Source organism: Myotis lucifugus, unplaced genomic scaffold (assembly GCF_000147115.1).
Source record: "Myotis lucifugus unplaced genomic scaffold, Myoluc2.0 scaffold_455, whole genome shotgun sequence".
NCBI lineage: Eukaryota > Metazoa > Chordata > Mammalia > Chiroptera > Vespertilionidae > Myotis > Myotis lucifugus.
The window spans coordinates 708,044-733,970 of NW_005871503.1; the positions used below are offsets into that span (position 1 = coordinate 708,044).

Sequence of the window (25,927 nt, forward strand, 5' to 3'; positions counted from 1 at the left end):
AGACCATCATCTGTGTTGCCTATGTCACATGCTTGTTATGAGGATCAAACGAGATATCAGATAAGAAAGCTCTTTTATAAAAGCAGTCAGTGCTGTAGAATCAAAGGGGGTTATGACTTCCCACCTCATCCAGAGCACCTGCCACCCAACAGGCCCAACCAGAATGGCTTGTCTTAGTTTCCTTAATGCAGTAGAGGTAACTTTCATAGAAACGAAGGCCAGGGGTCACCCGTTAGTCAGACAAACATTTCAAGCTGTTTTTCCTGAACTGTGGGTGAATTTGTAACAATCTGTGCATCTCCCTCAGGACATCCCTACACGTGCTTATCATGGATGATCAAAGTCAAGAATTTGTTTTTGGTCATGAGGCAAAACAACACTAATTGTCCCTGTATTTAAACCTCTCATGGGGACAGAAACAGTAATTTGGGGCCAAATAATCCCAGGCTCAAGTCAGTTCAACAGTTAACAATATTTTATATATATATATATATATATATATATATATATATATATATATATATATAGTTAAAAGTCTAAGCAACCAGCCAACCGGCCAGTAGCTATGACACGCAATGACCACCAGGGAGCAGACGCTCAATGCAGGAGCTACCGAGCTGTGGTGACTTGGCAGTTGCGCTTCTTGGGTGATGCACCCAGAACCAGAGAGGAGGGAGCCGATTCCAGGGTGCATCACCCGAGAACTTCCCTCTCGCAATCCGGGACTTCTCAGGGGATGTTGGAGAGCAGGTTTCAGCGCGATCCCTGCAGGCCAGGCTGAGGGACCCCACCAGTGCATGAATCTGTGCACCAGGCCTCTAGTATAAGAATAAAATGCCTTAGAAGTTGTCTATATTCATGGTCTCCCTTGTGTACTGACTGCTCCTCCAAACTATTTGTCAAGGTCAACAAATGATCTCCACATTGCTAAAGCCAACTGATCATTTTGCCTGGTTGTGGTTAAGCTCCTTATTTAAAGAGGCATCTTATTAACTGGCATCCTTCAGACAATTGACTGTAAAGCAAAATGCCCCAAAATTCTGTTCATGACAGAGAAACTGTTTAGCATTGCTAATGTATATTGTGTGTTTTACCGATCAATATAATAGTCCTTCTAAGAAAAGATGAGATATTCTTTCCATAAAATTAGAGCTCTCCTTTTCCTGGAATGTCCTGAGTTAAGATAATCCTACAGTGATTGCTAGAAGTTGAGGCTCTCTGAGGCTATGGGACTTCCCAGCCAGCATTACAGGATGGATATACCATTCAGTCATGACCTCCCAGGGCTGGAACTCCTGGTTCTTGGAAATTGTTTCTCAGGGGGCCTTCAAAAGTTGGTGGCTGAACCTTATCTTCTGATGACATGGTCACTCTAGAGAAAATTAGATCACCGGCTGGCTCCTAGGTGGAGAGAGAGGGAGAGAGAAAGAGAGAGAGAGAGAGACGAGTGAGGAAGTATTAAACTCAGGGAAGTGGGTCCCTAGCAAACTCTCTTAGTTCAAGCTTTCCCCAGCTCAGCCCCAGGCACTTGGAATATCAAGAAATACCTTTTAACTCACGAAAGCAAGATTGTATTCTAATCAATATAATTTCATTATTGTGTTTTTAAAAAGCTAATTCTTAAGAAATAAGTAAGTTATAAATATTTCTATAAATATCACATCTCTATACACTAGAAGCTTGGCTATAGTAGCAACCCTCCCAGCTAGGCCCCATATCCTAGACATGTTAGAAATCAAACCTTTCTCATTTTGCTTTTGGAAATGACATATATGTTGTTCATAGCATGAAAATTACGTTTTGAACCATACGAGGATCATAATCCCCATCTCATAGGGCTATTAGTGGGGGTAAATAAGATAATGTGCTTGGATTTAAAAATTCCATTAATGACTAATGAGATCATCATTAAGAATTAAAAAAAAAATTTGAGAGTACATTTCTTTTTTTTCTTTTTTTTAAAATATATTTTATTGATTTTTTTACAGAGAGGAAGGGAGAGAGATAGAGAGTTAGAAACATCGATGAGAGAGAAACATCGATCAGCCGCCTCCTGCACACCTCCTACTGGGGATGTGCCCGCAACCCAAGTACATGCCCTTGACCGGAATCGAACCTGGGACCTTTCAGTCCGCAGGCCGACGCTCTATCCACTGAGCCAAACCAGTTTCGGCTGAGAGTACATTTCTTAAAGCTGGGGACGGTGAAACAAGGAAGGGCTTCTATCTAGGACAGAAGAAGCAACAGGAGAGAGCCTTGGCGGGGTTGCTGTCAGCTCACTGGAAAGTCAGAGAAAAGAGGGCTTTGGAGATAGATTAGGGGGTTAGCCCAAGATGAGTTGCCACTGCCCATTGCTCCCTTGGTTGCAAGTCTTGTGGGGACCTTTAGCGTTTAGGAGAAAGAAAATTCACTGGAAAAGGAGATTTGAATAGTCATGTCCCAACGAGGGCCTGCCAATAATCTTGAAAAGGATTCTGTCCCTTTATCCTCAACAGGATTCTGTAGGATTGACATATTAGCTTTTAGGAAGGCAATGGTCAAAATAACTTAGCAAACTGACTTTTGCAGATACTGATGTCCAATCATCAAATTCTGGAAGTAGTTAGCAGGTAATTTCTGTGTTTACATTCAAGGGAGGTGTCACTGTACATAATTTTGAAGTGGGGAGGGGGACTGGCTAAGAAGAGAAAAAGCAACCAAACTGATGTAAAACAAACAAAAAATATTTTATTGTGCATTAAAATTCATTCCCTAGACAATGGATAATGCACGCATTGGATGACATTAGTAGACATAGAAAAGAGGCATTTGGACAATTATCAACATTGACGAATGTGGGGACGCCATAAACATTAAGCTTTATCCGGTTATTGGACTTCCTGAATATACCATTGGCAAAAAGGAACTTACAACACAAAAACATTTAGTTTAATTTTTTTTAAATGTCACTCATTTTATCGACCAACCTCGACAGTAACTAAAAAATGAGGTACAGAAATTCCAGAAGTCTGAGTATGGAGCGGAAGTCCAAGGCACTTTGGAGCCCCATTATTTCCTTATTGAGTAGGATTAACTCAGTTATGAAACTCCCCATACCCCAGGTTTACTGCATAGAAAAGCACTATTTACCCACCTCAATGAGGTGTTGTGGGGATTCATGCTTATAAAGTGCTTCAGGTGCCTTAGAAGAAAGGCAACATAGAAGTATGAAATAATCTTACATATGTATTTCAAAAGAAATGAAAAAAACAAAAACAAATTTGGCACAATGGGAAGAGTGCCTCCTATTTAAAGAATCACACTTGGCTATTTATAAAAACTCATCACCTCAATGGTTTCTTGTTTGTTTGTTTGTTTGTTTTAGTTGAGAGAATAAATGTTTCTGTGTTGCCAGTTTTACAACAGTCATTCTCAACCCCGGCTGTGTTATCAGAATCACATTAAAAATATAGATCCTTGGCCCACAGCCTAGACCTACAGAATTAAAATCTCTCAGAGTGGTATTTTTTTTGAAAGGACCTATAGAAGAATTGGATGCATACAAAAGTTTTAAAAATATTTATTTAGAAAAATGTCAATGCATTAAACATTTATTTTTTTCCAGAACATTTTTCTTAAGAATGAATGAAGTTGAATCAGGGTATCAACTTCTTATTGCCTTTTCCCCTTCCCATGTCCCACACAGACTTAGAACATCACACACACACACACACACACACACGCACTCACACTCACACTCACACTCACACACACAAACACACTTTTTAGTTCTGCCCTTGAATTAAAATGTGATAGTGGTAAAATCTGATAATAGCAAATAAACCGAGAAGATATGCAAGGACTTGTAATTCGTCCTCACTGTGCCCGAAGCAAATGGATGTTTCCCATTTGCCAGAACGGAATGGTTTAAATATGCATTTCCAATTTGGAAATAGGTAAAATCAGCACTTCCTGGGAAACATCAGCTGAATGGATGCTGACAGACAAAAGTAAGAGAGGTTATAGCGGCCAACCGTGAAGAAAGGCTATAGTGACTACTCCTCCGTTTGGAGATCGCCTGCATCTCAGCAAACACCTTATGCTTGATGGGTGCTTCATCAAGGTAAATAGAACAGAATGATTAGAACCGGTGACTGTAATTTATAATGTCTTTTAAAAAAAATGATCAGCTTGCTCCACTGCAATACTTAATCCTGTCTTAGTAACTACTTTCAGTTCTTGACTGGCTCAAGGTCTTCTATTCACTAGCTCATCTAATGTAGAGAAGAGTCCATAGCGGCAAGCACACATATCTCATCATGCCGCCTGCAGGTCTAAAACAGAAGAGTCCCCTCTGGGTGCCTTGCAATGGAACAAATGGAGTCTGCAGAGAAATTATTTCTCTACACACAGAAAGTCTTCTGAGGCCGGCCAAAATTTTTACAATGTCAAGAACTCGTGAATCATAGCAATACAGAATAGTCCCGCTTCTTGAGAAAAGAGAAATGAGGGGGGAAAAATACAGGAGATAGAGACTGCATAGAGAATAGGATATGTTTAAAAAAATCAGTCAGCGTCAGCCACCGTGTAATTTTTCTCTGAAAAAACAGTCTCATACTTCCTTCCAATATTGCTCTAAACATTAGAGGCAACTTTGTACACAAAGGCTGCTGGAGCTGGCTTGGGGAGTTGCTTTTTGCGTGTTTCCCAGGGGGACAAGGATGCCAGCAGCAGAATAAATCCTCCCAGTAGGACGCAGAAGCCACTGAAAAAAAATGCAATGTCATAGGTCTGGGTCCAGTCATAAAACCAACCTGGAGAGAGAGGAGGAAAAAAGTGAGTTTGATATAAATAGTATGAATATGAAACCCATACTCTAACTTCATCAATTTTATACAGTTAGTATTAGAATATATATTCCATCTACTCTCAAAGTAGATGGCCTGCTGGGAATTAGAAAAGGAGAATTTCTCAAAATTTGGACAAGAATAAACAGGCATTTTTGTTTCCTCCCTGAGCAAGAACATTGACTTTGCAACTATATTTTTTTTTGTGGTTAATCCTTGTCCGAAGATATTTTTCCATTGATTTTTAGAGCGAGTGGAAAGGAGAGATATCGGTGTGAGAGAAACACATCGATTGGTTGCCTCCCACAAGCACTGTACCAGGGATTGAGCCTGCAATGGAGGTACGTGCCCTTGATGGGGATCGAACCCGGGACCCTCCATTCCGCAGGCCAATGTTCTATCCACTGAGCCAAACCAGCTAGGGCAGCAGAGTGATTCTGAATAAATCATTATCATGACACTTCCCATGCAGATTTATTTTGGGCAAATCTGTGCTATTATTACAATCCAAAATTCTATATCCTGGGAAGTCACAAAGGAGAACAGTAAAATGGGTGACTTTAAGATAAATATCTTACCAACAATTGGTGGTCCAAGGCTATTTCCAAGTCCAGCAAAGAACATTAATATCCCATAGGCGTGGGCTAATTTTTCAATCCCCACAGTCTTTGTGGTCACATACGGGAAGATGGACCAATTACCAGTAAGAAACCCTAGGATCCCAGAAAGTATGGCCAACATGACATAACTTTTGGCAAATGGAATTGCACACAAGGCCAGGCCCATGAGTATTAAGGTAGCTATGTAAAGATATAAGGTATTAATCCACTTGAAGTCAGCCAGTATCCCTAACAGGAGTTTGCCAACTGCTGTCATAATGCCAATAATGGAAATAAGAGGCACGATAAACTCTTCTTCTTTCACATTTGAACTTCTTGCTACATCTTCCATAAGTAATGAAGGTGGAAACCCTCCGACGTCGAAAAGAAAGATAGCGATGAAGAGTGCCGAAAACACTTTGTTTTTAAAAAGAGCCACAGTTTCTCCACAGTAGTTCTTATATAATTGCCACTTCCGCTTGGCAAGCTGTTTGCAAAAATATGTCTGTTCTGCCACTTTCTTTTTGTAGGTTTCCGTCTCTTTTGTGTGTGCCGTGGTTGCTGGGTTCTGATGAAGGAGACTGTCCTGCTTCCAGTCGCCATTGGCCAGCGTGCTCCTGCAGGTCTCCTCGCCTCCGTAGCTCTTTTCAAGGATGTTTATGCTTTCTTCTAGGTTCTTTTCTTTTTCGTTGTAAATGGAGTATCTGTCTGGTACATTTTCCAGAGCTGTTTTCTCAGCAAAGGGCAATCGGAGGACCGGAGGGGTCTCATCAGACTGCCGCAGGGTAATATATTTAAAGCTAAAGCACCCACAATCAGCAGGCACCCGTCCAGTCCATACAACTCAATCATCATCTTCCGCAGAGCAACATATATAAAAAGTCCAACACTTGAACCTGAAAAGGAAACGGAACTGTTCAATCTTAATCTCTTATAACGTGGGGCTCTTGGGACAAGTGTTATCGGTACCGCAGTGCAATTTCTTTTTTCCACTGGCACTCGGGTGTGCCATCATATGAAAAGTCACAGCAAGGATATGAAAGGTGATGATAGCAACAATAATAGTAATACTGACAGAATATTTATTTTAAGAAATAGCATTTGTAGTTCAGATAGTGTTCAACACTGCACATTGAATGATCTTGTTTAATCCTGATAATGATCACATTGTGTAGGTCCTATTATTATTCCCAACCTGTACCTGAGGTGACTGAAGGCTAGAAAGGTTGAGAAATTTGCCGCAGGTCACTGAGCTGTAAATGGCATAAGTAGGAGGCACACTCCATCATTCTGACTCCTGGAGCCCATATTCGTAACAAATACCTTAAGCAACTACTTTTTTTGCACTTATTATGTGCCAGGCTCTGTGCTATATATATTTATTCCCTTTGAACAAGTAAATATTCATATTTTATTTTTTGAGCTGAAGAATGTATTTTAATTTTTATGGGATATTTGTCATGGTGTGATAGTTCAAATCCACTGCTAAATCACCAGAATATAATGATTCACATTACTAAACCATGAAAAGAATAAAGTGGAATTTGATAGGGTATTGAAATCACAAAGTATGCCTAGTAAATTTTCCTGGATTTTCTGGGTGTTTTTTTTAAAGCATAGATCACACTAAACATACTGGAACCTCATGTTACAACAGCCGAATTAATTAGCAGTGTTCTGATTTCAACTTTTTAAAAAATTGAGTATTTTAAAATTTAAACATCATTGAAAAATGTCACCTAAAAAAGCAGGAGAGTAATAAACAGAACTGTTTAAAAATAGGTAAATAGGTGGGTCATACTTTTAAAATGATCTATACCAAATTACTTCATAACCCCAACAGGATGCCATGCTTGCAGCAAAACCCATCTTATCAAAAATTCTTACAAATAACCAAATGACCCTCTTATAAAGAAGCATTTTCTTTGGGACCATAGTTGTCCCTCTCTAACATTTTAGAAGTTAACTTTTTAATACCCTCCCTAAAAATTCTTTGCATTAAAATGTTAGTAGCTCATATTGATGTAATGGCAGCTACAATAATATCATTTTGTGGGTAGTAAGATAGTATCTTCTTGCTGACTATTGAAAAATAATAAGTAGACAAATTTAATCTTTCCCTTATCTTTTTAAAAGTGACACATACTCCCAAAGTTAAAAGCACTTCAGAAAACAAACCGAAAGAATAGAAAATAGCACTATTTCATGTACTTCTGTACTGCAGTAACCTCCATTCACTGTTAATTCACATTTTTGCCTAATACCATATCTCTGTATAGATTCTAACATAGTGCCCTAACATTAGATACCTACACATACTCTTGGCGTTCTGCAAGTTCTGTGTTTTGACCTTAAATTGAAAAAATAAGCAACTTCTCCATTGCTCACCAACTAAGTTTAGCCCTCAACATCATGAAATATAAGAAAGACATTTAAATTAATTCAACCAAAATATATAGAATACATATGATGTGCTAAGTATATGATAGGACAGCACAATCAAATTACACACTGACAGTAGTTTCCCCAGCCTACATCTCACAAGAATGCAGCCAAAGCTTAGAAAGATGCAGGAATCCTTTCAGGGCAATAAAGAGTAATTCAGAGCTTTCTTGTGGAACTGTGTAAACTGAAAACTATAATTTTTAATTTTCAAAAAGAAAACCCTAATTTAAAAATCCTCAGTGTAAATGGTGAAGTGAAATAAAGGATGAATTATGCTTCCATGCATGTCTAAGTTATATATTATCACAAAGAGGGAAAATAGTAATTGATGTTCAGTTACTGAAACAGTAAGAGAGACACTCATGCTTTGATTAACTTTTAACACCAGGGACCAATAATCTTTTTCTGTAAAGGTCCAGAGAATACATGTTTAAGCCATAGAGGGCCATACAATCTCTGTCGTAAATGCTCCACTCTGCCCCTGAAGCAAGAAAGGGGCCAGAGAAGGTTTGTAAAGGAATGAGCATGGTTGTGTTCCAATACAACTTTATTTATGAGCACTGAAATTTGAATTTCACATCATTTTCCCCTGCCATAAAAATATCTTCTTATGATTTTTAAAATCTACACTAAAAAGAAAAAATCATTCTTAGCTTGTGAGCTGTCCAAATACAGGCAGTACACCAGACTTGGGCCATGGGCATTAGTTTACCAACCCCTACGGAGCAAGACCGAGTTCCCAAAACCTTCATTTAATGCCTAGGCTCCTTTCAACTAGGTCCCATATTGCAAGGATTTTCACTATTAACTTCTGTTCAATTTAAAAATGTTCTACTGTGAGTTATATTTTGCTTGTCATCTCTTTCACTGAAGGTGGATGCTATAGACTGAGTGTCTGTGTTCCCCAAAATTCATATGCTGAAACCTAGCCCCCCAGGTGATGATATTAGGAGGTGGGACCTATGGGAGGTGATTAGGTCATGATGGCGAGGCCCTCATGGATGGGGTTAGTGCCCTTATAAAAGAGACCCCAAGAGCTCCCTCTCCCTTCGGCCATCTGAGGACATAATGAAATGATGACCTCTGTGAACCAGAAGATGGACCCTCACCAGACACTAAATTTGCTGGTGCCTTGTTCTTGGATTTCCCAGCCTCCAGAACTATAAAAAATACATTTCTATTGTTTATAAGCCATCCACTCTATGGTACTTTCTTATAGCAACCTGAACAGACTGAGACAGTAGATTCATGCTTCTCCCTAATTTTGCCTCACCTAGCTCCCTGTGAGTTGACACTGTAAACTCCTTAATTCTGCCAAGTCTTGACTGTCCATAGTAGCTCCATTTCTGGCTCAAGTCCTTATGCCCTCCTCCCTAGACTGAGTGAAAAGCAGGAGCAGCTCTCTCAATAAGCAATTTTCAACATCTTCAGCACAAATAAATTTGGAGATTCAGGGAAATCTAGGTCATAATTATAATGGCTAATACTTTTAGAGCCCTTGCCATGTGTCTTACACAATAACTCTTTTAATATTCCCAATAACCTGATGGGACTCTTTTATTCCCACTTTACAGTTCAGAAAACTGAGGCTTAATAGTTAACAGAACCATTAACTAGCTTGTCCATCAACAGAGAGCTAGTGGATGTGACACAGGCAGGATTCAACACCAGGTCTGACCCCAGGGTCTGTGCCTGTTGCATCATTATAGTGCCTCTACAAAAAATATAAGAGAGGTAAGACCTCTTGTCCTTTAAGCTGCCATGCCTATTATCACACTCCCCACACTTTTTGGAGATCCTGTCGGGTTCTTGAAACTGCATTTCAACCGTTCTGGATTCTCCTTCTTGTTTTTTCTATTTCTGTTCCCATTTCTATCTTAGCCATGTCCTCTGATTCTGGCCATGTCTCTCCCTACACTATGATTCCCATTTCTCACCTGCCAATGCTTCTTTAAACCACCTTGAGTAAATATCCAGCTAGATATAATTCCATCTGGAATCACTTTGCTGCCCCTGGGTTGGCCTCAGGAACAAAACACTAATTTGGATCCTGTGGTCAGATCTACTACTAAAGTTCTTCAGCGTATCTGAAAGCCTGGCTTCCCAAGAACACGCACTCACTAACAAGGAGCGTACGTAAACATACAGCTTTTAGTAAACTTGGCAGCTTTATCTCCTAACCAAACTCATAAGACATTGGCTACAGAAACTTTGATAAATTCCCTAAACAGCCTAGGAAAAAAAATCCAACTGAAAAATAAAGCACCACTTTAAAATATCAGAGGCCAGAAACTTTTATGTTTATATCCTCCACCCCCGCAGTGATCATCTCTTGATTATTAAAGGAACAGCAAGAATAAACAGCCTGTCTTTGGCTGCGCACATAGGTCAGTGAGCTATATTCATAAATCAATCTTTTCCACTTTTTTTTGTGTGGGAATTGTGAGTGTCACAATAAATGGAGGGCGAGAGCTATCAGCATCCGTCTTTCTGACGGCGTCGCCATTTCCCTTCCTTTTCTCCTGTCTTTCTCAGGGATAAGGTGCTTTATATACATGCTGTCCACTTCCTTCAGCAAGGTTCTCACCAGTACATGACTCTCAACTTACTGGGCCCATAAGCTTTCTTTCCAATATGATATTTGTGGACGAAGAAAAAGGGTTCTATGGAAAGTAAGCTCACAGGGTGATCTCATCCATCATAAATTCCTAACTGGGCTGGCTTGTCATTCCCTAGGCCTATAACTGCTTAGTAAAAGATTTATTTTTGCCTGAAGCAAACCCTGTCCAGTGTTGCTGTGCCTCTAGGTCAACACACCTTTGAAATAAACGGGTTTTCATACGTCTATCTTAGGCTTTTCTGAACGCTATGCCACATTTACAGTGGAAAATAAAATTTCCTTGTAGGAATAGAAAAAAAAAAAGGCGCTACCTGAGTGATAGCTGGGAGTAGTTACACATATCTGTTTGCCAACTTTTAACTTTGATTAGAAGGCTGAATAGGGGCAATACTGTACTTATTTTGAAAATGTACCTGTTGAAATCAGGCCAAGTGCAAGGCCTCGGCGGCTGTCAAAATACTGGCACGTAATGGTCACTGTTGCAGTGTACAATAAGCCACATCCGAGACCTAAACATAAGAAGACATTGCATAGATTAATTACATATATTACTTCATTGCAAAAATGGGGGGGGGGGGAATAATTCCAATAGGGCATTCTGTCACCAACTGGCTGAAACTCTTCCAAGTATGAATTCCTAGATACATTCAATGCTAGCCGTGCAGCTCCAATGGACACATTTATGTAGGCTCCGTTTCCACTCTACACACCCCAAGGTCAGGGACAAGTTGAAAAAAATAATCCAATTTATAAAGCATAAATGAATAATGCAAGTTTAAATTAAGATATTGTAGGGAGAGAAAATGGTTAAATCACATACCAAATAGCAAAGTTTAATCAAATGTGCCCATTTAATATCTCTGTCTCCCTCCCCAAGTTCTTGTCCTTCGCTCACTGTTCTTCCTCCTCTAAGTCCTCTAAACAATTTTATAGAATCCCTTTCATCATCCCAACCTATTTTGCAAGAGCTTATAGCTTGCACACCTCAGTTTGCAAAACAAAGGCCCTCGGCCATGTCCCTAGTTGTCTTCAGATTAACACATCACAGTAAAATGTATACTTGTAAGTTTTTTCTTTTAGAGCTGCAAATTATTATAAACAAAAAAGGGATTATGTCATAAATCTGACAAACACAGTGACTGAGAGTAACCTCCCAAGGTGAGCTGATCATAAATTTCTTTTGGGGCAGGTCATGGTAAGTAGTTAAGCACCAGGCCTATAACTTCCTTAGTAAAAGGTTTATCTTTGCCTGAAGCCTTGTCCATCCTACTTGTGCATTTAGGTTAACACATCTTTGAAATGCCAGAGTAATTCTCTTTTCCAGACTCCTCAAAGGTATAGCCACCCTCAAGGGAGCACACGATCTTGGTGCCTGAACACCATCTACTTACTGTAACTGTTAAAATGTTAACTATCCTGTACCCACCAATGTAAAGGGAGTATATATCCCTCCATTTTTTATCCAACCTGGGAGTTTTCTCGAACTTGCTTTCTCCCATCTCCTTTACCTACCACCAACAGATTTTATGTGATCTCCTTAAATTCCCTCCTTTGATTCCAAATACATAAAAAGAACTGCAAAACTGTCATTCTTGGGAGCATTTTCTCAATCTCTTGAGATCTTACTTCTAGGCATGTCCTCCATTTGGCTCAGATAAACTCTTCCATCACTTTGGACATTCTCATAACAACATGACCTTATTTAGAAGTAAAATGTCATGATGTCTTTTAGTTTAAAGTATCTTCACAAAAAAAAGACAAAACAAATAAAATAAAAGATGAATAATTATTAAATGTAAGTGGCATATAGTTGTTTGTTATACTATTCTCTACTTTTCTGTAAATGTAAACTCCCCTTTCTTGATACTCAGTGTTCAATGTTTATCTCCTCCAAGGCTCTTGTTTGTTAGCTTAAACTTTTCATCCCTATTGAGTACCTAATGACCTCAGTTTGTTTTTCATAAAAATTTCCTCTGGCTTCTAACCCATAACGTTTTGCTTTTCATCTGTAACATCACCTGTTCTTAAGAATCACTCTATAAATGACACATAAGCTACAGTCTAAAAACTGAATTTTAACCATGGCCCATTAGATAAGTTATTAAGATCATTTTCATTACTTTTAATTGCTACCTGTACTATAATTAGAAAAAATACTTGGACTTAACAAATATATCGCATAAACATTCTAGGAAATTAGCTCTTAAAATAACCCAGGACTCAGATGATCATCTTTGATTGCATAAAAAGTCTTCTTTAAAAATGAGATAGATTAAAACAATTACACTTAAATAAACCTTTTAAAATAAAGCATCCTTTCGTCTGAGTTCAGGGAAGAAATACTAACAACTAAAACAGGAGTTGGACTGGTTTATACAGTTGTTATTACTACATATAGAACACTTTAATATATAAGACTTGTTTCTGGACAATCAATTTTGTGAAATAAAATAGTTACTCTTCACTAAGGAAGAGAGATGAATTTAGTTTCCTGTGATTTGGTTGTTAGGGCTCTTACAAATGTTAGGCATTTAGACACACACACACAAAAAGACAATTACTAAATGCCAGTCTAGAAAAGTTGAAATAGCAACTTTTAAACTTGTAATTTTGGCTAAAAATAAATAAGTTTTTAAAAACTGTTGTAAGGCCATGGGTTTCAGATAAGATTATCTCGCTTTTTAAAAAATGTAGCATAAATTTGAAATGCCTTTTCTTTAAACTTTTCAAAAAAGCAGAAGGTGGCATGAGGCCTCCCCACATCTGTATCAGGATGATCTTAAGTCCGCAGTTATTAACGAGACATCTCCAGAGTCCCCAAGATCTTTCATGGAGCCCGTAAAGTCAAAACTGTTTCCATAATTATACTAAGATGCTCTCTGTTGTTGTTGTTTTTACATTGTGTTCACATTTATGCTGATGGTCAGTAAAACTGGAAGAGCCTTAGCACAAGTCATGGTACTGGTGACAAATTTTACACCTTCTATGCTTCCCCATCACATGCTCACAGTAAAAACAAACACAATTTTTAAAAAATGCTTAGTCTGAATTACAATTGTTGCAAGGAAAGCGCTTATGTAATCGTTCTACTAGTCAGCTAAAATAGCCACTTTTCTCATGTAACCTTGTTTGTATTTGAAAGAATGTATGACAAAGTAGTTTATTCAGACTTGGGTATTTGGCAGATGTTTCCTGGAAAACAAATTAATAAGGGAAACAACTGACAGTCATTGTTACCAGTGATAGAAATTTCAGCAAAAACAAGAATTTTGGAAATTTGTGTCTATCACCATGAATTTGACAACTTCCCAATACATATAGATTTTCTGATGAGCCTACTGATGATGCTAACAAAAATGATTTTTAAGATGTATAATGAAATGTGCCAACATTTTTAAATTCTCAAATAACTCAACAAACTGTTATTTTTCAAATAACCAATTCATGATGTTACAAAATCAGGTTTGAATGCAGACATCAAAGTACAGACTAAACAAATGGACTTAATATAACAGGGCACAAAAGTCTACTGATGTGGTATCAGGTTCCAAATTGCAATTAACCTTCAGAAAATTGTCTCTTACTGAATGACAAAAAAGAATATCTACAATTACCTGAAAAAGCTATTAAAATCTCCTCCATTTTCCAACTATACCTTTGTGTGAGACCAGATTTCCTTCATACACTTCAATCAGAAAAACATATTGCAACAACTGAGTACAGAGCAGATAGGAGAATGCAGATGTCTTCTAGAAGCCAAACATTAAAAATATTTGTGAAAATGTAAAACAATGTTACTCTTCTCAATTTTGTTTTGTTATGAAAAAATAGAGTTGTTTTTCTTTCTTTTAAAAATATTTTTATTTCTTTCAGAGAGGAAGGGAGAGGAGAGAGAGATAGAAACATCAATGATGATGTTTACTATCCTTACTGAGGATGGAGCCAGCAACCCAGGCATGTGCCCTGACAGGGAATCAAAAGGAGACCTTCTGGTTCATAGGTCGATGCTCAACCACTGAGCCATACCGGCCAGGCAGAAATAGAGTTATTTTTTATAATAAGTATGTTAGTTATATTAACATGTAGTGGGTTTGTTATTACCTTGAAATAAATTACTAAACAAATATTTTTAAATTTCTCAGCTTTTAAGATAGTAAATCTTAACAGGATAAGTATCAATAAATATAATCTACATAATCAAAAGCTTCTTGGGTGTCCTAAAATAAAAAAGTACAAAGGGACCCAAGACTAAAAAGGTTGGAAGCCACTGCCTTAAAGCATCTCCTGGTCTCCAATAATTTTTTTTACTAGACTTCCAACAGTGGAAAAAAAATCTGAGCATAAACCTTCAGTATAAGCATAATAATTTTAAAACTAAATATCTGTATCACTAACAACTGAAAGCATAAACATTAGTAAAATATCATTGTTTCCTTTACTTAAATAGGTGGAAACTAAACATATTTACAGCTTCTAACATTTCCTTTTCACACCGTATGTTCCATTTCTCACACCTCAGGGTGAGACCACAACTTCAGAGGCCCTTTCTTCCCTATCTCTTCACATCAACCCAGACATCAAGCTGTTTATGACAGCGGTCGCCAACCTTTCGGACCTCATGGACCACCAGTGGTCCGTGGACTACCAGTTGGCAGCCGCTGGTTTATGACACCCACCACCCCCCTGCCTTTCTGCACTGCCACTGCCTCAGTTCACCTCATCTCTTCTGATCTGAGCTAGAGCCTCTCAGTCTCTGTTTTAGCCTCTGGTACTTTCCCCACCATTCTACCTTCTAAACTGCTATCATATAATGCTCATCACATCACACTCCTACAATAGGTCCAAGCAAAAGTCTTTATCACTGGCCTCTGTTACAACCACACTTTGACAGATTTGCAACTTCCCATATGACTTGTGCATTCATTAAACAAACGTCCATGAGAAGACTGCACTCTATTTCATGCCTAGGGGCACATGAACTCCTGGGATGTCCTCTCCCACCACTCATTTCCTTTCCAACCTGTGTCCACCTGACCATATCCTAGTGTCCTTCAAACACTCAACTCAAGCCCAGCCAGTGTGGCTCAATCTGAGCATAAACCTTCAGTATATGGTTGAGTGTAGACCTATGAACCAGGAGGTCACGGTTCCAGTCCTAGTCCAGGCACATGCCTGGGTGTGGGCTTGATTCCCAGTGGGGTGTGTGCAGGAGGCAGCCAATCAATATATATTAAAAACTGTCTGTTAAAGTTGCCATAAAAAATTATGTTGTAGAATTATATTTATTAAGCAGAATGAACACAACAATCATTTTTTTAATTTTATGTATGTATACATATATATATATAGTATTTATATGGGTATATAAATAAAAATATATGTAATTTTTTAAATTGAAAGAAAATACTGTAATATTATAAAACCCTTCTTTAAAATTTTTTAAAATATATTTTTATTGATTTTAGAGAGAGGGGAAACCATCCATTGGCTATCTCCTGCATTCCCCTTACTGGGGATCAAGCCCACAACCCGGCATGTGGCCAGAATGAGAATCGAACCAGTGACATTTTGGTGTATAGGAAGATGCCCAACCAATAGCTAGGGCTATAAAATGCTTCTTAATCAGAATACAGAAAGCAAACACCTCTAAGAACTAGCATAAAAATAAAATCATGAAAATGAAATTTTGGTTTATTTTGGGGGGACAAGCAATAAAAAATTTGAAATGGTGTACATATTTTTTAAAATACCTATGAATTATTTTTAAATATCCTGTGATTATACATATTTTTGTGACATCTATCGAACCCCTGAATTTGTAATATAAAAGTTTCTTCCTGCAGTATTATTTTTATAAAAATAAAATATTTTAGTAACTGTGCATTCTAATATTGCAATATTAAGAAGTGCTAAGGGTTGAGCCACACAATCTAGACTCTCTGTGTGCCAGAGGGGAACCAATTTACTCAGATTTGCCCAGGACTTCCCCCGTTTGACCACTAGAGGCCTCACATCCAAGGAAAGCCCCTAGTCCTGGACAAACTGAGACAGTTGGTCACTAAAGTGTAGGGACTTCTCTCTTAGTCATTTCGGAGCATTTCAGTATATTCTGAAACAAGCATTTCAACACCCTCTTTAAATATCTGAGTCAATACGTCATATTCCTGTTCAAAGAGTTGGTTAGGATTGGCAATTGCAAATAGTATTACAGAAATACCTATTCCTGGAAATGAAATAATGAGAACATAACTTAGGATGCTAAAAAAGAAAAATAAGGTTAGAGCATCCAAGTGTAGAGCAGCTAAATGTAGGTTAAACTAGTTAAATGTCAGTACTTTTACGTTTTCAGCCTAAAACATCTGCATCGGAAGTTAAAAAGTCCAAGTAGTTGGTCTTTTTTTTATTTTTTATTGACATGACTCTAAATTTTATATACTTAGCCCAAGTCTCCTGAACTTGACATTGACTGTTAAGAGCAAAGGTATAGATTCAAATCCCAACTCTATCATGTATCGGCTGTATGACTTTGGGAATTTGAGAGTTTACTTGAACTTTCTTAGTTTCCTTATCTTTAAAACAATCTCACAAGATAACTGAAAGTCTTAAGAGACATAAAAAATGCAAAAGATTTAATATCTCGCCAAACCGGTTTGGCTCAGTGGATAGAGCATCGGCCTGCGGACTGAAGGGTCCCAGGTTCGATTCCGGTCAAGGGCATGTACCTTGGTTGCGGGCACATCCCCAGTAGGAGGTGTGCAGGAGGCAGCTGGTCGATATTTCTCTCTCATCAGTGTTTCTAACTCTCTATACCTCTCCCTCTCTCTCTGTAAAAAATCAATAAAATATATTTTTTTAAAAAGATTTAATATCTGTACCTAGAATATAATAAGGTACTAAAAATAGCTATTATATTGGTACATTTTTTTCACTTTTACCTGAGTATTACGGCATTATGTGGATATAGCCAGAGACTAATTAGAAGATCAGAGTTCCTTATTATAATTGAACATCAATGAGAGACAAAAGACTATCTTTAATGATATAACCATTAAAAACAAAAAACAGCTTATAAAACTAATGGCTAAAGGAAATATGTAGAGAATGACCTTTATCTCAATAGCTAGAACTAGAGTAAGAGAATCAGATTTTCTATGAATGTGGTTTTCCCCTCCCCTATGCAGATGTTACCAAGAAAATGAAGGAAAAGAAAATTAAATTTTCCAAAAATCAGTAAGAGAATATTAAGAAGACAGTAATCAGGTAACTAAATATCTTATGGAGAAAGAGAATAAAAGAAATTGACTTGAAGTTGTACTTTTCAGAAAAGCAAAGAGAAATTATTGGAAAGGCACTTGAGAAATTCATTAAGGACATATTTTCTGTACCCCCTCATCCCACCCCATCCACAGTCTCCTGCTAACCTTTTTTTTTTTTTTCTGATTTAGGAAAGTTACTAAGAAAACAGGAGCCTTAATTACCAGGTTTGGCAGCATTGTTTATAGCCAATTAAAAGACTGGCAAGCTGCCATTTATTTTAGCTACACAAAAACCGAACAAGATAACATCATATGTTCAAGATGTTATTTTTTTAAATATCGATTAAATGGTAAAACAGAATTATGCCAATTAACACACTTTAGCATTCTTTTGATCTTTTATAGGATGATTAAACATGATACTATATTACTTTATTTTTTCTATATTCTTTAACCTGTTAGATAAATATTTCTGATTCCATAGAGCTTCTTTAGTAGGAAAAAATTGCTACTGTGCTCTTGAACTAAGAGGTCAGAAAGAAATTCAAGAAGGGAACACATGTGTATTAAATACCTCTGTGTGCTTCTCTATACACATTCTCCCATGAGCAGTCACAATATCTCTGTACTCATATTAGTCCCATTTTATAAAAAATAAAAATAGAAGCCAGAGAGATTAAATAATTTTCCAAAGTCACAAAACTAATAATAATGTTTATACTAGCTACTATTTACTGCATTATCTCATCAATCTGTAAAACCCTATAGGTTGGATGCTATTATTATGCTCACTTTTAAAAATGAGAGCACAAGATAAGTAACTTGTCTGGAGTCACATAGCTGGCAAGTGGATCTAATACAGTTAACCCACGTGGTCTGAACCCAGAGCCTTCCTGTTAATGCTTGCTCCTTCCCTATGCCAGTCTGTCTATCTTAAGAGCCCATTTCATTCATTCCTGATGAATGAAAATGCTTAGAATACAATTCTACACAGAGCTGGTTCTCCATGAATATTATCATTAGACTGCATCTTGCCTGTGTTTTTCTAAGGAACTCATAATACAGAAAGGAGAATGAGTTTAGACTGGGTAATAATTTCCTGTCACTGCCTTTTCAATTGGATACTCTACTTCAAATGGTGACAGAATGGATGTGTCACTATTCATTATTATCTCATTTATGTATCTCACAAATATTCTATGAGCCCTATATTGTGAGCCTACTGATGAAATAAAACCACAAACAAGACAACCATGGAATAACTGTTAATAATCTGCTAGCAAGGAGTAGCTCACAGGGCCCCAATAATTACCAGAGTGGGTAAGTTTTTTTAATTATAAATTGAAACCCAACTCAAATCTTTTGCTTGGCTTCATGGAGTCCCCACAAGACCTATAGGAAGTAGGTTGCTAAGCCCGCCTCCTCCGGTGAGGGGACAGTCACTTGTGAAAATAAAGGTGCTTGCTCAAGCTCACAGAACCTATGTCTCCTTGCCGGAAGCCCAAGGGTCTCTCCATGAGCTGGCCACTTCCTCCTAGTTGCATGATTTCAAATCATGCATCTATCACCACATCAGAGTCATACATATTCTCCAGACCTTAGCCCGTTTTGAACCAGAATCCATCAACTAGAGGAGAGGCTGGTTATGCCGGGAGGAAGAACCATTGCAACAACCACAATGACAAGTAGATAACCGTACCCTGACTCTTTACCCACAGAGAACCATGGCGGCATTTAGGTGATCACACACCGGGATAAGGGGGGTGTGTTTTGAGTGTTGTTGGACTCTGGGTACAAGCTGACATTGTTAATTAGGAACCTGAGGTATTTACATGGTCTCTCTTTAGAGTGGGGTCACTTGGGGGAAGCAGGTAATGTGTAGGATCATGGCCCAGGTCTGGCTCACAGCAGGCCCTCTGAGTCCGTGGATCCATCCAACAGTCATTTCCCCAGTTGCTGCTTTTTAATGGCGCAGGCATACATGTTAGTTAGTACAACCCTCTACATACTGTTTCTTGGCCAGTGGAGTAAGAGTTACCATAGTGGGGAAACCCAAGTGGATGCTCTGTGACCCCACCAGCACCACCAGCAGCCGCCACAAGAGTAAATCAAGACCAATATCTTATGAATTGAAGACCATGTGTTCATAGGGGAGGGGGACCAGGTTAGCTATTGAAAGGTTCCAACAACATGAACCAAATCAATTTCACAAGCTGGTAAAGCTCTCTCCGTTGCTACAGAAATTTTAAAATTTAATCATGGGAGTTAGTTAATTTTGTCTTTTTCTTTCTACTACTATATATCCTTAGATACTCTTCCAACACAATCAAACATATATAAATCTTTGGCAATGTCAGCTAATTTTTTTCTTTTAAAAAATCATTTGTATCTATAGGTAATGCAAATGTGTCACTTTTTGTTAGTTTTTAGGTCAGTGAAAACTTTGGATATGTGCTCATAAAGGCTTTCTCTAGAAACCATGAGTAGGAGCAAAACCCTGTGAAATTTTAAATGATTAGTCCAGAGTTTAGGGAAGATACCCAAATCATACCAATGGTTCAATTTAATGATTCAATTTCCTATGCAAAAAGAACAATCCAAAAATAAATTTTGTCTTGGAAGAAATAATTTGTCCTGTGTTCTGAAAGGAATAATCCCATCATGAATAAACATAGATATCTACATTTTTATTTTTATTATTTCAGACAAGAATGCAAAATGATTACTCAATATATCTGTAACTACAGGTTCAAAACTGTCTTAAGCTTTATAGAGATAAAATATCAAACATATACTATGTGCTCTCAGATATTAGATTAATATCTGAGTAGTATTAGGGCATGTAGTTAAATTTAAAATAAACTTTGGGTTCTAAAAGCACTAAAAACAATTACAAAAATGTAAAAGAGTCAGGCTGTGGTGTCAGACTGAGTGGACCCTACCCCACGTGTTCTCGCTATGTTGCTTTAGTTGGTCATTTCACTTTGCGCTTCACCTTCCTTTTTTATAAAACAGTTCTTGGGAAGTTTAAATGAGATCAGATACCTCACTTAGTGCAGACCCTGGCACACAGTAAGTACTCAGTGAATGCTAGCTGCTATTTTTCCTATTATTTATTACTAGAGGCCCAGTGCATGAAATTCATGCACTTGGGGGGGGGAGCAGGTCCCTCAGCCCGGCCTGCACCCTCTCGCAGTCCGGGAGCCCTCGGGTGATGTCCAACTGCCATGGAGGCGGGAGAGGCTCCCTCCACCTCCCCTGTGCTCGCCAGCCATGAGCCCGGTTTCTGGCTGAGATGTACTGACCACCAGGGGGAAGCTCCTGCATTGAGCATCTGCCCCCTGGTGGTAGTGTGCATCATAGAGACAGGTCGTTCAGCCGTTCAGTCAATTTGCATATTAGCCTTTTATTATATAGGATTGGGGAAACAGTCTCAAGTAAAAGAGAGAAATATTGGTAGTCAACAAATTAGGCTTTTCCAGACACTAAGAAAAAATTTAAAAAGCGGGAGTCTTTTTCAAATTCCCTACAAGCAGCTCCTACAAATATTGAGTCTGATGATGTTAAACACTGAATACAATTAGTAGAGCACATCACCAAAGCATCCCTCATCCCCCAAAGAACTCTCAAGCCCCGAGCACTCTGCTTTTCCCCTCCTGTATCAAGGTCACCATCAGTCATCCCCACCACTCCGTGTTCTTCAATCATGCCTTATCTTAAAAACAAATTATGTGCTTTACAATCTACTCTTTACTTCTCTTCTGACTTTGTGATCAGGGTCGTGGTGACAGATGGTGTGACACAGCAGGATGTTTAGAACACAACCCTGCTTAACCGACCAATATGAAAGGGACCACTCCCTAGGTCAGTGAGAAATGACAGATGTTAGTCACATACATGTCTCCTATTGCCCCCTCTCTTTATTCCATTTGTGTGCTTTAGAGACAAGCACGGAAATGAAATGCCTTCCTGCCCCTTGAAAGAAACCATAAGGTGCACTGTTAAAACACATTTGTCATTTCAAATATTTTGATTCGCTGATGGACATTTTACCAAGGCAACAATTTTTGGTGAACTGGCCACGGATAGTAAATTATTACTGAACATTTTCGCCTCCTATATTAACTAAATAATGAAGCGGACATTGGTAAAGTTATGATGAGCTCTTGGAGCTTAGGAAAGTTACAGTGGTTAGGTTTCTTACCTACAACAATGCCATAGGAAAAAAACAGAAAGTAGATGTTAGGGGCAAAACCGCTCAGCATTAGGCCTCCGGCCACCATGAAGCCACTGAAGATTGCCACGGGTCTTGCTCCAAACGATGAGACACAGAGGCTGCAGACAGGACCTAAAAAAAGAAATGAAACCTTCACTTATGTCACAGTCATCTCCTTTTCACAATCATGTTATCCATCCCACCCTAAGTGTAAAATGATTCTTTGCATCATAAAATAACAACACTAAAATAATAATAAGCATCTCCAGTGTGTATACAATGTGCTGGACACTGTGTACTTCACATAAACAGCCTCCTTTCATTTTCATCTTACTGCAACCCTGGGAGGTAGATACTATTGTTACCCTCATTTCTGTTGATAAGGAAATTAACGTGTCAGGATGGGGGTGAGGTCACATAGTTAAGTGGGGGGTTCTGAGTGAGACTTTCTTCAAATTTGAGCACTATGACCTGCTGGCTCTTTGATCTCAGGCAACTTATTTGATCTCTTTGTGCCTCAGTTTCTTCATCTGAAATTGAGGCCACCTCATAGTGTTTCCTGGGAGAACAAATAAGAGCGCAGGTGTAATGCTGATCACAAGGCCTGGGACAAGGAAGTGCCCAAACTGTGCTCATTCTTCAGTGATGCCAGTGGCAGCAGCAGCGCCACCAGAATAGAAACAGAGTAAAAACCCAGTTAGTCTGACTCCTGCGACCTTGGTCTTAACCCTCATATTCTGAGGATTTTTGGCTCCTGCATGTCCCAGGCACCTTTCCTATCCAGAGCTTCTTTCCAGCACAAGACCTGTCATATAATTGATGATGCAGATGGATGTGTTGATTGATTGAATACAAGCAATTGCAACCCTGTGGAGGGAAGAGGTGGGGTTGAAGTCGTTATTCTCTTCCTAGAGAATATTCTGGCCAAATGGAAAAGCACCCTCCCATCCAGGGATGGGTCTGTCTGTTCCACTGTCCTACATTCCATGTGTAACCTGGAATCTGGGGAAGGCAGCACACTGTTGACCGACAGGCAAAAGTGACCATTACCTGGATCTGTTCTATGTACAGGTGGGCAACTTCTCATGGAATAGCATTAAGTGCTAGTGAAATTCCTTCCCACCAGCACTGTACCTGGAATGTACCTACAACTACAGAGATTAGCATACCCTATACAATGAAAGCCTAATATGCAAATTGTCCCCTCGGGCGGTCGTTTGACCGGGAGTTCAACCCGGAGTTTGACCACTCGCTATGATGTGCGCTGACCACCAGGGGGCAGCGCGGAACATGGTGGACCTTGGTGATGTAGTGCTGGCAGTGGGCAGCAGTGGAGGTGCTGCCAGCCCTGATGGGCCCCGACAAGAGTGGGACAGTGGCGGGATGGTGGAGCAGGTGAGTGGGCGGCGTCAGGCCAAGGCGGGTGCGAGCAGGGACCCAATCGCCCCACCGATCGCCCCACAGATGGCAAACAGTGGCAGCGGTGGGGATCCCTCCCAGGCGCTGAGGGAGCCAGGCAGGGGGCCTGGCCTTGATCCATCACCCTGCAGGCCGGATGGTGGAGCAGGTGAGGGGCGGCGCCAGGCCAAGGCGAGGTGCCAGGCGGGGTTCCAGGCGGGGCTGCAGGGCTGCGAGGCTGGGGGCTCGAGCTGGGGCCTGATCTCCTCAGGCCACCCCGAGGGACCCACCTGTGTATGAATTTGTGCACTGGGCCTCTAGTTAGAAATAAAAGGATATTAAGTTATTTAGCCCAATAGTCTCATTTACATGGAAGGATATAAATGTGCTCATTTCATGGTGTGTTGAGCTTGTGAAAATTTCACTGGGCTATACTCTCATGATATATACACTTTTCTGTATGTATTTTTTATTTCAATAAAAAAAAGTCTTAAGAAATGTTAAAAGGAGAAATGATGAAATCCACCCATAGTCTCATTGTTAGTAAGTGGTAGAGCCAGAATCCAAAGACCCCAAGCCCAACATTCTTGCCAATTACAGTAGTCACCCTTATCCATGGTTTCCCTTTCCGTGGTTTTAGTTACCCTCAGTCAATTGTGGTTTGCAAACATTAAAAGGAAAATTCCAGAAATAAACAATCCATAATTTTAAGCTGCGTGCCATTCTGAGCAACATATAATGAAATCTCTCGCCATCCCTCTTTGTCCCGTCCAGGAGGTGAATTAACCTTTTGTCCAGCGTATCCACACTGTATATGCTATCCATGCGTTAGTCACTCAGTAACCCTCTTGGTTATCAGATTGACTGTCTCAGTATCACAGTACTTGTGTTCAAATAACCCTTATTTTCTTAATAATGGCCCCAACGCCATTCACATAAAGAATATTGTGATAATCGCTCTATTTTAGTATTAGTTATTGTTATCTTTTACTGTGCCTAATTTATAAATTAAACTTTATCATAAGTATGGATGTATAAAAAAAAAGCATGGCTTATATAGGGCTGGATACTTATTCATGGATTCAGGCACCCAGTGGAATACTAGTATATCCACTGCAGATAAGGGAGAACTGCTGTACCAGAGAATGGCTTAAGTGCATATTTAATTTAAGACGAGGTTATGACCACTGAGATAGCACTTAGCTCTCAATACCTGTGACTCTTTCACATTCCTCCCTGATCATGAACTGACCCCTGCCATTTCAGGTCCTCTCCAGTGTGAGCCAGAACAGAATACACTGAAATATTTATATGACACACAGAGGGGAATATTCTGTGCCCATGTTTTAAAATAAAAAATTCATTTGAAATACCAAACTTTCCTAATAGTTGAGCTGTCTGTGTACCCAATGAGAAATACTTAGATACTTCATGATTTTAAGATTCAAATCTCATAAACGGTTGTCTGACACCATAAGGGCATGGCCTTTCTCTATTGTTTAACAAATTGCATTTACATTGAGAGTCAGTGTTTACAAATGTAATAAGCACAACGGAATTGAAACACAGATATTATTACTGGCATAATTAAAAAGTTTCCTGTTTCATCCTCAAAGTAGGACTTCAAATCTATGTTCCTTAATGCATGTTATTAACTCCACAAGGAAATCCAGAGTCTGGGAAGCTGGGGGTGGGGATGAAGGTGTAATTTTCAACCAAACCCTCTGTTTTATAAAATGCATACTTTATTATCAATTATGTAATAAATTCTTAAATCACTTTTGCCTAATACATGAATCTTTGAAAAAATTAAGCTTAAGGAAAAAATGATTAGAAATTCTTTGACAGATGAAAATGGCAATTTGAAAACTGCTTTAAAAAAATTTTCTATTTCCACACTGCCACCTGCTGCTTACTTAGAGAAAAGCTGACATCTTTTTCAAAAATTTATTTTTATTTAAGTGTAGTTGGTATACAATCTTATATTGGTTATATTAGTTTCAGATGTATAATACAGTGATTTAACATTTTTAAACCTTAAAATATGATCACTCCACTAATTCTGGTAACCATCTGTCACCATGTACACTTATTACAATATTGTTGTCTATATTCCCCTTCCCCTTTCACCTCTCCCTCAACCTCTCCCTTCTAGTAACCATCCCTTTGGTCTCTGTTTCCATGAATATCTTTTTGTTTTGTTTGTTTCCAGATTCCACATGTAAGTGAAACCATATGGTATTTGTCTTTCTCTGTCTGACTTATTCTACTTAACACAATACCCTGTAGGTCCATCCATGTTGTCACAAATGGAAAGATTTCATTCTTTTCCATTGCTGCATAATATTCCTGTGTGTGTGTGTGTGTGTGTGTGTGTGTGTGTGTGTGTCTCACATTTTCTTTATCCATTCATCTATCATTGGACACCTGGGTTGCTTTCATATCTTGGCTATTGTAAACAACGCTGCAATGAGCATAGGGGTACATATATCTTTTCAAATGATTGTGTTCATTTTATTTTGATAAATACCAGGAAGTGGAATTTCTGAGTCATAGTTTTTGAAGAA

General features: G+C 38.8%; 1 protein-coding gene across 1 annotated transcript in view; it reads right to left on the bottom strand.

The window, feature by feature from the left end:
* Positions 1-2,705: 2,705 nt before the first annotated feature.
* SLC16A9 (solute carrier family 16 member 9) overlaps positions 2,706-25,927 on the bottom strand; it is a 31,931-nt gene continuing 8,709 nt past the window's right edge. The window contains 5 exon segments of the mRNA XM_006109855.3: positions 2,706-4,793; positions 5,405-6,163; positions 6,166-6,321; positions 10,904-10,999; positions 21,951-22,094. Coding sequence (XP_006109917.1) covers positions 4,615-4,793; positions 5,405-6,163; positions 6,166-6,321; positions 10,904-10,999; positions 21,951-22,094 — 1,334 coding nt within the window. The 3' untranslated portion in view covers positions 2,706-4,614.